The sequence below is a fragment of the Sorex fumeus genome, unplaced genomic scaffold, assembly GCF_029834395.1.
Source record: "Sorex fumeus unplaced genomic scaffold, SorFum_2.1 ptg000039l, whole genome shotgun sequence".
NCBI lineage: Eukaryota > Metazoa > Chordata > Mammalia > Eulipotyphla > Soricidae > Sorex > Sorex fumeus.
The window spans coordinates 3,623,651-3,638,972 of record NW_026606096.1 but is presented as its reverse complement, the minus strand read 5'-3'; the positions used below and the strand labels follow the sequence as shown (position 1 = coordinate 3,638,972).

At 44.8% G+C, this 15,322-nt stretch overlaps 2 protein-coding genes across 4 annotated transcripts in view; both read right to left on the bottom strand.

The window, feature by feature from the left end:
* Positions 1-1,721: 1,721 nt before the first annotated feature.
* TMEM81 (transmembrane protein 81) lies at positions 1,722-2,516 on the bottom strand. The gene has a single exon (XM_056118815.1). It carries the CDS (start codon positions 2,514-2,516, stop codon positions 1,722-1,724), a length of 795 nt encoding a protein of 264 aa, XP_055974790.1.
* Positions 2,517-4,066: 1,550 nt separating this feature from the next.
* Positions 4,067-15,322, bottom strand: part of RBBP5 (RB binding protein 5, histone lysine methyltransferase complex subunit) — a 35,269-nt gene continuing 24,013 nt past the window's right edge. Inside the window, exons 13-14 of one of the 3 annotated variants that reach the window (XM_056119172.1) lie at positions 14,793-14,984; positions 4,067-5,964 (exon numbers count right to left, since the gene is read on the bottom strand). In XM_056119172.1, the coding sequence (XP_055975147.1) occupies positions 5,936-5,964; positions 14,793-14,984 (221 nt within the window). In that variant the 3' untranslated portion in view covers positions 4,067-5,935. Of the gene's footprint in view, positions 5,965-6,530; positions 6,572-14,792; positions 14,985-15,322 lie in introns of those variants that run through there. The other 2 variants (XM_056119173.1, XM_056119174.1) reach the window with 2 other exon arrangements.

Below are 15,322 nucleotides of genomic sequence, written 5' to 3'. Positions count from 1 at the left end.
CGCGTATGTGCTGCCAAGCATACGTGTCGTACGCATGCATGCGTTGCCTGGGTACATGGTGCCCAAGCATATGACACCCACGTCCCCCTCTTGAGACATGCACTTTCATACTTTCATGGCTGGGATGTATATGGGGTTCTCTCTCCACTCCAGAGAAGCCCTCTTCTCTCTCCTCTCCTTAAGAGCAAGGCTCGAAGCAGACTCTATCACTCCTACGTTTCCCAGCTGTTTGCAGGACGGCAGAGGCGCATAGAGAGAAAGCTGTCATCTCTCTCCTCCCCGCTCATATAAATCACATGGGGACCCCCACCAGCATCAGCTCCCTCCCCTGCTAATACTAACCTTCTTTCCTTAAATGTGTTGAAAACTCTCAATGTCTCAAGACAGCAGAATCTACAAAGACCTGTCTCTAGAAGAGTGAGGGCGCCAGAGAGATAGTACAGTGGATAGGGCGCTGGCCTTGCATGCAGCCAACCAGGGTTCAATCCCCAGCATCCTATGGTCCCTCTGAGCACTATCAGGAATGATCCCTGAGCACAGACCCCTGAGTATCACTGAATGTGGCCCAGAAACAAAACAAAAAACAAAAAGAGTGAGAAGAAAAAGAAGTGGTTTGAGGGTAGGGGAAATCATGACAAGAAAACCTTATTTTGAAACATATCTGTAATATGGTTCTGTCTCTCAAATTCTACTTTTTCCCCCCCTAATGACTAAATCAGTATTCACTATACATGATTTTAAAGCTTTCTCAACAAAGTATAACTACTTTATAATTCTATCACCAAGAGTCAGCATCTGTTTATATCTAGTATATAGTCATGAATATTTATTTTCCTCCCACACGATTAAAACCCTATTGTGTTATTGTGTTTATCCAGAAACATTCTATATTAAATACAAAAAAACAAGCATATTATTGCTAAAATATATTTCCTGGGAATAAATAACACAAAATGTTAACTCTGATTAGGTCTGGGGAAGAACTCAAAATGATTCATAATTTTGCATTTTAAGAGCTTTTCAAACTTGAAAAGGTATTTTAGCGATGGTGATTTACAATTTTACAACATTGTCAATGGTAGCTTTTCATGCACAAAGTTTGCCTACACCACAATGCCTCTTTCTTCCACCACTCTCCTCAGCCCACTGCCCCAAAGCACCTTCCCTATCCCACTCCCACACCCGCTACGCAGGGGAGTATGCACGCACCCCACAAAGTTACATGTTCCAAGTCCAGTCTAAGAAGCTGAGAAGGAAATCCGGGTTGATTACAGGGCAATTGAAAAGATGACAAGGAATCAAGCGAAAAAGCAGAAAGGAGTCAGATTTCACTTAGCTACTGTGAATTAATTTTATTGAAGAGAAATAAAAAACATTTTCATTAGGGAAAAAAAAGGCACACTATCCTACACAATTATCTGCTCAGAAGGTGGGTGGAGGTGGGGCAATACCCACATTAAAAACGGTGGAAAACAGATGCAAGTTTAGAAAACAGCTCTCCCCAGCAGCAGGGGAGAGGCCTGCAGGCAAGCTAGGAGACAGGAGTGATCAGGAGATGTTTGTCACCGCAGGAAGTCATCATGATCGTGCCCGAGCTCCCCCTTAGCCACCTTTCCACTTCTTTGACCTCAGCCATTGTTGTGGGAGTCTCCCCTGAGTCAGCCATGACCAGGTGGCCAGATCGCCGCTAAGCTCGCTTGGCTTCCTGAGCTTTCGGCCGCTCAGGTCCCGGGCTGGCCAGACCCCAGGTCCTCGCTGCTTCTGAGCCACCTGCAGAGGGTCAAGATCAGCAACACGCCCACAGCCACACCGATGGGGACACCTAGGCCCACGGCAACAGCCACTTTCCGCTTCCACGGGGGCCGGGAAGGCCTGGAAAAGTTGTCCAGGTTCACTTCTAGACCCTCGTCTATTAACTTCTGATTCTCGGTAAGGGATCGATGAAAATTTAGGTCCACCAAGTGCCGGGGCAGAACCCTCAGCCCAAAGTAGAGCCTCTTGACCAGTTTCAAGTTTCTTAAGAGTTGCACGTCACAGCGGTAGGTGCCAGAGTCATACTCCCGCAGAGAGTAGAATCTCACAGAGTAGGAGCTGACGCGGAGGGGCCTGAAGACCTCGTCCTCGGTGGAGATGATGCCCCGAGCGAGCCTCCAGGTGAAGCGGTACACCTCCTGGCCGTCCTCCAGGATGTCAGCAGCACTCACACAGCTCAGCTGAAAGCGCCTCCCGGTGAGCAGGGTGAAATGCAGCATCCCACAGATCCAGCTGGTCAGGCACTGCAGGCGTTGTGTCTTGCACTTGCGTCTCACTCCGTCAGGGCCCACCTCGCAGACGGTCTCCTCCTTGTAGCCCAAGCCGCAGGTGACACTGCAGGTGGTGGTATTGATAATCACTCTCCCCACAGCCTCCTGCAGCTCCTCAGGGATGGCCATCATCTTCGGTGAAGTTGCAACCAAAGACGGACGGAAGGTCCAAGCCAGAACCCCAAGGAGGAAAGGCAAGGCCAGAGGCGTCATCGTGCTCAGCAGTCACTTCACCTCCTCAGCCAACACCCCAGGTGAGAAGCCAAGTGGGCAATGCAACGTTGGCCCATCAGAGCAGCTCCACAATGCCGCCCTGTCCTGCAGCTAAGATGAGGCCCCAGGTAGTCAAGTCACAAAGCTGCAGTTTCCTGTTTAAGGACCGTTTTACCATTTTCATTCTTTTCACTTCCTTTTTAATAAATTTAAATCCATCTCATGGGAAGACAAAAATGCAGTCTTCTACAGTGGATTCTCAAAGTCCCACAGAGGCTGGGCCCTCCTTCACCCTTTTTCTTTCCCTTCCAAATGGGGAGATCTCAGTGTATTAGTTTCAAAACAACCAGCTAAATTTGGCCAAATGGGGAATCAAATACTAAGTCTAAAAAGGAGAAATGAATTTAAGTTATGATGAGCTCTAAGTGTTCCTTAACCTTCGAGAAAATGATCAAGAGAGCTGGCCTGGGAGGCAAATGACTCTTCTTGCTGCAAACAGAAACAGCCACCCTGCTTCAGGAAGGACAGCTGAGCATCCCATGACACACCCAGGTGAGTACAGTTAAAATATGCATCACTGTCCTCAGGAAACGACTTGCAGCAAATGAAAACCCACAAAGACAAAAGCCAGGAGCCCTTCTAAAACTGAAGTGTTCATCAGTGGTCAGAGCTCCTCATGCGGCACAGCCCGTTCCAGGGACCCCAAGGGAGGCGTAAGCGTCTCCTGTGCCTCAGAGGCACCTGTGGTCAGGGTTGCTATGAAACAGCTGTGATGTCAAAGACAAATTCTTTGTCACAGTGCAACAAAGCTTTAGTGATTAAAAAAGGCTTTATAAAATACTGTTTAACAGACAATAAGCAATTCAACCAATTTTAAAGCTATTTATTCTGGGGGCAAGTCATTAGTGGGGATTTTAGGAGGACTAACACTAAGGAAACTCAGGAAGGCAGAAGAGCCTAAGGGACTTATTTTCCCTCTGGCCTCTCCCAAATATGCGGAGTGTGAGATTCTGTGGAGAGAAAATGCTCTGAGATGATCTTTTCAGTTTAAAGTTGTTGGGGGGGGGGGGGGAGCTAGAGCAATAGCACAGCAAGTAGGGCGTTTCCCTTGCACGCGGCCAACCTGGGTTCGATTCCCAGCATCTCATATGGTCCCCTGAGCACCGCCAGGGGTTATTCCTGAGTGCAGAGCCAGGAGTAACCCCTGTGCATCGCCAGGTGTGACCCAAAAGGCAAAATAAATAAATCAAGTTATTGGGGGTGGAGGGCGCCTCTCCTGACTGGTGCTCGGGGCACCATGAGCTCCTGCGTGCACTTTCTGAGCCAGCTCCCCTGGCCCTTACACCCAGCTTTTGGCTTTAATGGTTTCTTTGTAACACTGTCTGGATGAGACATACAGGCTACCTTGCCCACCATCCTTTCCAGTTCTACTCAGAAAGAAAGTATCAGGTTGACCCAGAAGGTGCTTTTCCCATGGTGCAAACAAAGTTAAGTGGCTGGTGAGTTTCAGAAGTCATCAGTATTTACAAACACACATTTTACACTTCCACTTTAATAAACATCCGATTTTATTTACAAAGCATTAAAGCTCAGCAAGAAGTACTCAAGGCTAAGTCTCATCTCGTACAAAACTACAGAACATTAAAAAACAAAACAGGGAGGGGAGGCAGATGTGATGAGAGGGGAATGAACAAGCATATATTGTACAAATGGAGAAATTCAAACTGAAATGAAGAGGCCTTAGAAGCTGAGAAAAATTTCCAAAGCATAAATAAGGATCAGGCGCTGCGGCCAGGGCCCAGCTACCAGGGCATGCCCTCTATTCTCGGGGCCAGCTCAGGAGACGGATGGGGCAGTGAATGTCCAAATGCACAGGGCACCCAACTGCTGTGCACATGGAGTAAGGCAGAAACCTCTGCAGTACACGTGCCAGGCGGTGTGGCGTTCAGAGGAACGGAATGGAAAGAGGACCTGCGAAACGAAACCCAGCAAACCAACCTCAGCCAGTGGGCTGATGGGAAGCTTTACTTCAGCTTCTTTTGAGTTCTACGGATGGGAGGGAAGGAGGGTCATCCTGATGTGTTCGTTGATTTCTACCCTAAAATCCCAAAGGCAATCAATCGGCTAGTTGAGCTGCCCGCCGGAGCACGGCCCACTGCCTCGTTCCACAATAAGCACAGTGTCTCGCTGGCCTGTGCAAACGGGCCCTGGCTGAGCACGTCCCGCCGGTGCAAGCCTACGCCGAGGCTTGGCGAGCCCCTTCCGGCCCTGGCGTCCTTCCTCAGGGCGTTTGGAGAATTTCAAACACCTAAGGTCCAGGTCCATCCCACCTGCTGCTACTTCTTAGGGAAGGAACGGGAAAAGCAAAAGGTAAAAATTAAAGTGTCTTCAAAGCTAGGCAACCTTTCACAGAAAGGAAGTGGCTGGAAACGTGGGGTCTGGAGAAAGGAGCACGGAGAGTAAAAGGGACAACGTGAAGACTCACGGGGCTCACAAGCAATGGCAAAATTTCTTGTCTTGATCTTTGATTTGAACTGTTGTTGCTGCTGCTGCTGCTTTGATTTTGGACAGTTTTACTTTAGTCCTTGCATAGATTTCCCACCCCAATTTAAAAAAATAATAACAAAGAAGCTTGCTGAGAACTGGCTTGGTTCCAGCTCTGGAAGCCAGCACGGGTCAAGCAATCGTGATGATTCTTTGCTGGAGACAGATCTACAGCTATCTTCAGAAGCCATGATTACGGGGAAAAAACCAACACCAGAGGGAAACATGCAAAGAAAGGAAAACAAGGACAAACCCTGCCCCTCCTCCCGCCCGTCCTCTTGAGCAAAATGGGCAAGTTAGGAAGAGGAAGGCTGTCTTAGCTTTCTGAAAATGTGAAATCTTCCAAGCGCTTTCTTTTCTGCCCACCTTTCATACACAATATAGATACAGAGGAGGAATCTGGTGAGAGGGGAAGTTTAAAACTGGAAGAATACCAATAGAAGTTTCCTAGGCTGCGGGAAGCAAAGTTTCAGATAAGAACCGGTCACTCGAGGATATACACTGAGGACGGAAGCAAACAGGAGATAGGAAATGACAGGCCAAAATGATGCTGGGCATAATCAAGTCTGATGAGCAAAAACAGGGATCTTTCTCCAGCAATGTAACTAAGCATCAGTGTCTAAGTGAGTCAAACTCCCATTCGATGACGTCTTCACAAATCCTCATTCCTGAGAGCCTATTTGGACTATGCTTGAAGGGGAAGGGACGTGTATCTTCTTCCATAATTCACTTCTTCATTCAAACAGAAAATTCACTCCTTCCACCTCCTGCACAGAGGCCTTTGTTTTAAATCAGAGTCAGACGCAAATGACTGACCAGTGTCCAAAGGCCACACGATGGCAAAGCAGAGAAGAGCAAGGAAACATCAAGTGTCTTCATAACAGTTCTGAGATTGCTCCTCCTGCTGAAGAGTGATCAAGAAGAAGAAAAAAAAACTTTTAGCACCAATTTCATATTACAAGAACAGAAGTACTAATGGATGCTGGATGGCACATTCCAAGCATACATGGGCTATGAAATTCCCCCCTGAAAGTAATAATCGAATTCAATCCCAATTACTTTACAAATCATCCAGACCCCCAACCTCTAACCTAATACTTCTCTTAGTACAGCCCTGCGGGTGCAGAATAATGCATATTGATCTGTTTCTCACATTTTCTAGACCGCTAACCCTTCCCCAATGTATAATAAATACTACTTTATAATCCAAGCAGTCTGTTAAATGAGGGGGGGAGGGGGAATTCTAGGCTATAGTATCTTTCAGTCTTTCATGTATCAGCCTGCTCACTAAATGATTAAAAATGAGCACCAAGTCCTTTCCAGCCCTGCTGCCTGAGAAAGCCCCAAATGATGAAATGGGAATGACAACTACTGACCGCATTCCTACATGCCTAAGTGATCGGTAAACAAACTCCTAAACAGTAAAATCAAAGACACACTTCCCTGATGACTCCATAGCAGCTGTTCAGCCTCTGAGGGGCATCCTTAAAAGGGCTGCTGGGAATTATTAACTACGAAGTGTAAAAAGAGAACAAGGTGAAGAAAAACCTCCCAGTTGTCAATTAGAATGGGGAAACATGCCACTGGTAGGTAAAATGGTTAAAAAAAAAAACATCATCCATCACTCAAGTTAGAAAAGTACCTGTTAATAAGTTTTGCTTTTAACTTCTTTTAATTTGTATAGACGAAAACTGGCAATAAAACGTTTTTTAATGCCCAGAGATAGGAAAGGGTGTTAAAATTCTTTGCTTTACATGCAGCTGACCCCAGTTAGGTCCCTCAGCACTGCATATGGTCCATCAGCACAACCAGAAGTGATTCCTGAACCAGAGCCAGGAATAAGCCCCATGCAAGGCCAGATGGCCCAACTCACTCCCACCCCACAAATACATGTAACATATATGCAACTTGTGTGGATTATATGTATGCCCACCGACAAAAATTGGATAGCCATAAGCCAAAAAATGAGGGCTGGAGAGAAAGGGAGGTAAGGCACTGGTCTTGCAACCAGATGGCTCTGGTTTGGCGTCTAGCACCACATATGCTGACACTTTAGACTAGAATCCATAAAATGCACTGAGGAAAACATAGCAAGGACATTCCAGGTTATGGAGCTCAGAGAGGTTTTCAATAATGTGAAGAGTTTGACGAAGATAACAAAATAAGTGAACTAATGGGACTATACACATCATATTTTAAAGTTTTTCCACAGCAAAAAGGATTGGCTAAAATAAAAACCTGTCTTTCTACATGGGAGAAAATATTTCCACACAATACATCAGATAAAAGGGTAATATCCAAGATACAGAAGGCACTAACAAAGCTCAACAGGTTCTCATCATCACTTATTAGGGAAACTGAAGTCGAAATGACAATGAGATATCGTCACACAAGGGAAAACAGCATATACAAACACACTGGATGGGCCAGAGACACAGTATAGGGGGTAAAGCATCTGCCTTGCACTGGCCAACCCCAGTTTGTTCCCTGGCATCACTTATAGCCCCCAAGCACCACCAGGAGTAACCCTCAACCAAAGCTAGGAATAGCCCTTGAGTACCACTAAGTGTGGCCATCATGACCCCTCCAACCCACACAAACCCCCCCAAGACAAAACTGGAGACAGTTTTGGAGGGAATATTCTGAAAAGGAACCCTCATTCACTGTCGGTGGGAAAACAGTATTTCTCAAAAAAAAAAAAAATAAGAATAGGTCTCAAGAGTCTGAGCATGTCCGCTGGAGCCCTGTCTATCAGAAGTACTCAGAAGCTACCAATCATTTCATTCTCCAAGTCAGGGCCCTGCAAAAAGGGGAGCCTGCCAGCCACCCAGCTTGGCTCCCCCCAAGCCCTGATCCCAAGAATCTGAGCAGTGCGCCCACTGGAACCCAGTGTTAGGAAGCAGTACTCAGGAGCCACCCACCATTTTGTCTCCAAGGTTAGGACCCCTGCAAAGCCATGGCTGCAAATGCCATCGCCGTTACTTAATTTCTTCATATCTCACAGTGAGCACACACTGATATCCTAACTCCAGTCTTCAAGCCACATGACACACCAGAAGAGCCACAAAGGTAGCCCTGAAGACTCAGCCAGTTACAAAACCTCTCTGATAAGGAGTTCAGAGAGGAAATGTTGAGGATGTGTAAGGAACAATGGAATGGAGAGACAATAAAACACAAGTGGAGATGAGGGCAAAATGAGAAAACTTACAAGCAGAAATGACAAAACTAAAGAGTGTGGCGGGTAAAATAAAAACTCAGAAACAGCAAGCTCAAAGATGAGTTACAGAAAACCTCCCGACTGGAACAGAAGATGGGGGAAAAACTCAAAATAAATGAACAAAATGTCACAAAGAAGTTTGGTAACTTCTACAGGAGGATGGAAGAAAAATTCCATGATAACAGTGTCACTTAATGTCTCTGGACTAAATACACTACTAAGGAGACAGAGTTGGGGTGGAACTCTGACAGTACAGCTGGGAGGGCGTCTGCCTTCCACACGGCCAACCTACGTTTGATCCCAGCAGCCCATATGGTTCCCCAAGCAGCACAAGGAGTCATGCCTAAGTGCTGGGTCAGGAGTAAACCCTGAGCATCACATTAAAAATTAATTAATTTAAAGGGGGGGGGAACTAGAGCAATAGCAGAGTCGGTAGGGCACTTGCCTTGCACACAGCCAACCCGGGTTCGATTCCCAGTATCCCATTTGGTCCCCTGAACACCGCCAGGAGTAATCCCTGAGTGCAGAGTCAGGAGCAACCCCTGTGCATCACCAGGTGTGACCCAAAAAGCAAAACAACACCAAAAAAGAAAAGAGACACAGAGTTGCAGGATAGATTAGAAAACTGAATCCAACTTTCTGCTGCCTACAATAAACACAGTTGGAGTAAGTCAAAAAGACTCAAAGTCAATGGTTCAAAGATGGTGTTTCAAGCAAACAGTCCCCATAAAAAGGCCAGGGTGTCCATACTTGTATTAACAACCATGACTTCAGGCTTAAAAAAAGTTAAAAGAGGAACATTTTTTTAATAACCAAGGAATCTATATGTAGGTCAGGAAGAACTCATACACCCATTGAGGGTCCAGCAAGATACTTAAAACGACTGCTCCAGACATAAAGGAAAACACTGATAGCAGCACAATAGTAGTTTGAGACCTCAACATAGCTCTGTCACCATAGCTCTGTTGATAGATCAACAAGACTAAAATTCAGCCACAAAAAAGAAAAAAAAAGCCTTGGAGGAAGAAATAAAAGAGGTTTAATATATATATATATATATATATATATATATGTATATGTAGGACTTTTCAAAGGTCAAATACACATTTTCTCCAATGCACACAGGACATTCTCCAAATAAACCACATCCTGGGTCACAAAACATACCTCCACAAAGATGACATGAATCACACCATTTCTTACACCAACTATCAAAAAATAGAAATTAATCACAAACAGCAACAGAAAAAATTCAAACTTCAAGAAAATTAAATACCCTACTACTGAACAACCAATGGACCAGAGAGGAAATCAAAAGATTCCTGGAAACAAACAAGAATAAAAACACAGAATTTGTGCAACCCAGCAAAAGTGGTACTAAGAGGAAAGCTTATAGCACTCATCAGGAAGGAAGAAAGGAGCCATATAAATAATTTGACTTCACAGCTTAAGAAACTGGAAAATGACCCACAAAAGGAACCTAAAGCAGGAAAAAGAAAATAATAAAGTTAAGAGCATAAATTAATTGGAATTCTAAAAAAACCAAAATATTAATGAAATTAAGATCTGGTTCTGTGGGAAAAATAAACAAGATCAATAAACCACTAGTGGGGCTGGAGCAATAGTACAGCTGGTAGGGCATTTGCCTTGCACACAGCTGACCCAGGTTCGATCCCCGACATACCATATGGTCCCCCCGAGTGCTGCCAGGAGTAATTCCTGAGTGCAGACCCAGGAGGAACCCCTGAGCATTAATGCATGCGACCCAAAAAGCAAAAAATGAATAAATGAAATAAACCACTAGCAAGACTCACAAAGAAAAAGAATGTTAATAAGCCTAAGCTGAAATGAAGGGGTGGAGGGTGCGGAATCCCAACAGATACCACGGAAATTCAAAGGATCATCAGCAATTACTCTGAAAATCTGAATTCCATGAGATAAGAGAAACTAGAAGAAACAGATGAATTCCTAGAAACTCCTATAACCATCCAAGGCTTAACCAAGAAGATATAGAACACCTGAATAGGCCAACGGCTATCAAAGGAATTGAAAAGGTAATCAGAAATCTCCCCAAAAACAAAAGTCCAGGCCCAGATGGATTCACTAGCGAGATCTTTCAAACCTTTACAGAAGACCTACTGCCAATCATTTTCAGGCTTTCAGGAACTTTAAGAAACACTCCCAGTTTCCATGAAGCAAACATTACCCTGACACCAAAAGCAGAGACACCACAAACAAAGAGAATTACAAACCATATCCCTGATGACATAGATGAAAAGATCCTCAACAAAATACTAGCAAATCCCATTCACAACCGTGCCTCAGAAATCAAGTACCTAGGAATCAGCTTAACCAAAGAGGTGAAAGACCTATACAAAAACAACACTTCTTAAAGAAATTTAAGATACAAGGAAATGAAAACACATCCCCCCACTCATGGAGTGGGAGGATTAGTATCATCAAATGACATTACCCCTCAAAGCACTGTACAGATTCAATGCAGTTCCTATAAAGATACCCATGACATTTTTCAAAGAAATAGATCAAACACTCCTGAAATTCATATGGAACAATAAAGCTCTCTGAAGAGTCAAAGCAATCCTTGGGAAAAAGATGAGAGGCATCACTTTCCAACTTCAAACGATACTACAAAGCAATAATTTAAAAAAGCACAGTACTGGAATAAAGACAGACCCTAAAATCAATGGAATAGAATAAAAACCCAGAGATATAACCCCATTTGGTCAATTAATCTTTACTAAAGGAGCAAAAAATGTAAAATGGATCAAGGAAAGCCTCTTCAATAACTGGTGCTGGGAAAACTGGTTAGTCACATTCAAAAAAAATGAACTCAGACCTCTTCCTATTGCCATGCAAAAAAATCAAATCAAATCAAAATGGATTAAAAAAAAACTCAACATTAGATGTGAATCCATAAGGTACAAAGGAAAACATCGGCAGGACTCTTTATGACATTCAAGCTACAGGCATCTTTAAGGATGAACTGCCAATGATCAAGCAAGTGAGAACAAAAATTATATATATATACATATATGTATACATATATATATTAAAAAACCCACAATGGGACTAGATTAAGAAGCATCTGCGCCTCAAGGGAAATGATGTCTAGAATACAAAGACAGACCACAGGCTGGGAGAAATTATTTGTCCACCACTCATCTGATAAAGGGCTAATATCCATAGAGCAATGGTAGAACTTTATAAGAGGGAAAAAAACAACCAATACATTAAAAAAAAATGGGGAAAAGAGATGAACAGAAACATCCTCAAAGAAAAAACAAATGGCCAAAAGGCCTATGAAAACACGTTCTATTATCACTCAATGTCACTGTCACTGTCCTCCCATTGTTCATCTATTTTGTCAAGTGGGCCCAGTAATGTCTCCATTGCGAGACTTGTTGTTACTGTGTTTGGCATATCGAATACGCCACGGGGAGCTTGCCAGGCTTTGCCGTGCAGGCGAGATACTCTCGGTAGCTTGCCGGGCTCTCCAAGAGGGGCGGAGAAATAGGAACTCGGGTCTGCCATGTTGGCTGCGTGCAAGGCAAACGCCCTACCCCCTGTGCTATCGCTCCATCCATTAGGAAATGCAAATCCAAACAAAGAGATATCACCTCACACCAAGGAGACTGGCACTCACCAAAAATAACCAAGGACTCCCACTCAGATGCTCCAAGTCATCTTGAGGCAGGCCACTGATGGGCTTATCTAATCACTCAGCTCCCCACTGCCACCACTCTGCCCCGACCCCGCAGCCTTGGCAAGGGCAAGGCACAGTGCAGGGGATGGACAAAGTGGATACATTCTTCTTCCGTTTGGGTCCAAGTCATAGTGGACCTGCTGAGCTTATTAGCAATCCTGCTCCTCAGAATCCCTGGGAGTTTTACCTGCCGTTTCAGTGTGGAGGCTCCACTCAAGAAAAGGTCAAAGGACCAAGACCAAAGAAGAAAAGAGAAGAGAGGGAAGAATGCGTTGTCACAGAGTGACCGTGTGGGCTTCATGAGAGGCTGGAGGGGATGTGCAGGAGCCCAGGCAGATGCTGCATCTGTGTGGTGAGGAAACTAGTGCCCTGGCCCTGGGACCCAGGCTCCTCCCGCCCAGGTAAGGGTGAAGCCATGAAAACACTGCCTCTGAAGCTGAAAACTCAAGTGTCTAACAGAAATAACAGATGGGGGGAAAGAAAAAAAATCCAGGGTGAAGGACCCCACTAATCCAAGACACAGATTCTCTGAGACCGGCACCCTGTCAGCAAAGGGAATGGAAGAAACCAGACATAGCTCTGAGCTTCTAACAGACCTCTGACAAGAGCATCTATCCACTCTTGCTATGAGCTCGAAATCCCACTGCAAACTGTCGGGTATGTTGAGAATGTTAATGAATAAGGGCAGAGTAAACTTTCCCACATTTTGGTTCTGACTCTCACTTAGACATTTCTGAAGCATAACTGAGAAACCCCACCAAAAGTCTACTCTGAGCTGTAAAACCCAGCAGCACTGCCAACTACCTTTGACAAAAACCCAATTTGAGAAACAGCAGACAGCTGCTGTGGGTGGGCACGCCAAGACAATGAAAAGCTGAAATCACTGTATTACAGAAGAAGGTGTGCTTGAAAAACCAATTGTAGGGGCACAGTCATAGTGGGTAAGGCACATGTCTCGCATGCAGCTGACTGACCCTGGATTGAAACCTGGCCCCACATATAAGCACTGCCGGGTGTGGCCCCAAATAGGAAAAAAAGCAAGCCACTGTGAATGTTTGAGGTTTTTTTTTTTTTAAAAAAAAAACTATACAGTTATTCTTTAAAAACAATTAATTATATACAAGTTTTGAAGAAGCTAGAAAACTCAATGAATTGAATGTTTAGCTGAATTTTAAATTATCCTGAAACAGGGTTGGAGCGATAGGACAGCAGGTAGGGTAAAGCTTGCCTTACATATGGCTAACCCGGGTTCCGTCCCTGGCATCCCACATAGTGCCTCGAGCACTGCCAGTAGAAATTCCTGAGTGCAGAGCCAGGAGTAACCACGAGCATTGCTGGAGGTGACCCCAAAACAAAAACAACAACAACAACAAAATCATCCTGAAATAGTCCATCTCCTTGGGCGAGGGGAGTCTACTTCAGCTTTAAGTCATTTCAGAGCAGGGAGATGACTCAAAGGGCTGGAGCGCATGCTTTGCTTCTGGGCATCCTGGTTTGAGTCCTGGAACCCTGGTTTGAGTCCTGGAAGCATGGCAAGTGTGACTCACACAGACACACACACACACACACACACACACACACAAGCCTTGAAGTTCTTCAGAAAAATGGCATGAGTTTGTCCAAGAAGTGGGTTACAAAGGGATCACTTCTATTTACATATATACAGGCCATAGCTCATCTGCCATCTTTCTTCGCAATGCCCAAGAAAGACGCTTCTAGGCGTCTGTGAAAACACGGGCATGGTCTGAGGCGGACAGAACGTGGAGACGACTGAGATTCTAGTCTAATGTGGCTGGTCTGAGACGGAATACTCAAATCGAGGAGTAGCCGAGTCTGTTTCTGCTTGTGTATAGCAGAGAATTCATGGTGACAATGCCTAAAGTGAACTAACTACAACTTGAACAAGGAACTGTTTCTCATGCTAGTTCCCATCATCGCATCTGGATTAACACATCTACATTAGAATTTTAAGAGGAAAGAGACACATTTAATCAGCACTGCTTCTGAGTCTACTTGCCCAGCCACAAAACCTTAAATGTATTACGTAAACTAAAATCGTACTTACACATGTCAGACAAAAGATTTTCCCAAATTCAACATTTCCATAAATAAACTCTAATTCGATTAATGTTATCCAAGCAATATTATCATTTAGCTAATAGTCACAGCACTTATCATATATATTAAAAAAAGTCTATATTCCCAATAATATTCCCTCATTTATATAAAAGTCAGAAAACTCAATAGATATCGAGGTCTAGGCATGAAGAAGTCACATCAAGACTCAGGACTGGAGTTTAGTACAATGGGTAAGGTGCTTGCTTTCCATGTTACTAACTAGAATTTGATATAGTCCCTTTGTCTCCTGAGTACTGCCAGGAGTTATCCATGAGCACAGAGCAGGAGTAAGTCCTAAGCACAACCAAGTATGGTCCTAAAGCCCCCCAAAAAAGAATTAAATCAGAGATTATTATTCTCCCGGGGATCTTAGATATCTACAGGAATCGGATGAGTGTTACGGGCATATTCCTTACAAAATTATTCATGGAGTATTTGCCTATAACATCAGGAGAATGTACATCCCTAGAAACCTATTCACAGATCCAAGGTTAAGAGTCACTGAATCAAGCCAAATCTGGCTACTGCAGCCTTTGGCGGCAGCTTAAAACGAGAGTGCCTGCCAGTGGGGAAAGGGGGAGGGAAGGAAGGAAGGCTGCAGTTCAATGGAGTCGGGGGCTGCACAAAGCAAGGCCACGAAGCAAGCCAGACAGCGCTTCCAATGTGTCCTTACCTGTCAAGGGCTGGCTGAGTTCCGCCTGCACTTTACCCTTCGCTGATCCTTCCAGAGGTAAACCTCTGTCCCCTTTGTAGAGTTTCGGTTTAAATGGAGAATCTTTCTCTTTACCTTTTGATCCTTTAGGCCGGCCTGCTTGCTTCTTCTTGGATTTGCCATCCCCCTTCACACCCAGTAGTGGATGGACTTCTGTAAAAGGAGAGGCACAGAAAGGACTCCACACACCACCCGAGCACACGCATGGCACCTTCCCTGAGCAGAGGCGTGCCCTCACACCCCAGGACAGAGGTTTCTTTGCCCTTTCGTTGTAAAACTATCAGGAGGGGGCTGGAGCGCGAACGCAAAGGGCTGGGCACAAGCCTTGTTGGCTGAAAGGCCACGTTCAGTCCCCAGCACATCACGCTGCCAGGAGCAACCCCCAGCAGGGCCAGAGTGTGCCCCTTGCACCACCTGGTGTGGGCAAAAGCTAAGCCCAGAAACAGAAAACTATGAAAAAATGGTCACTAAGTGAAAAACAGCTGCTTGGC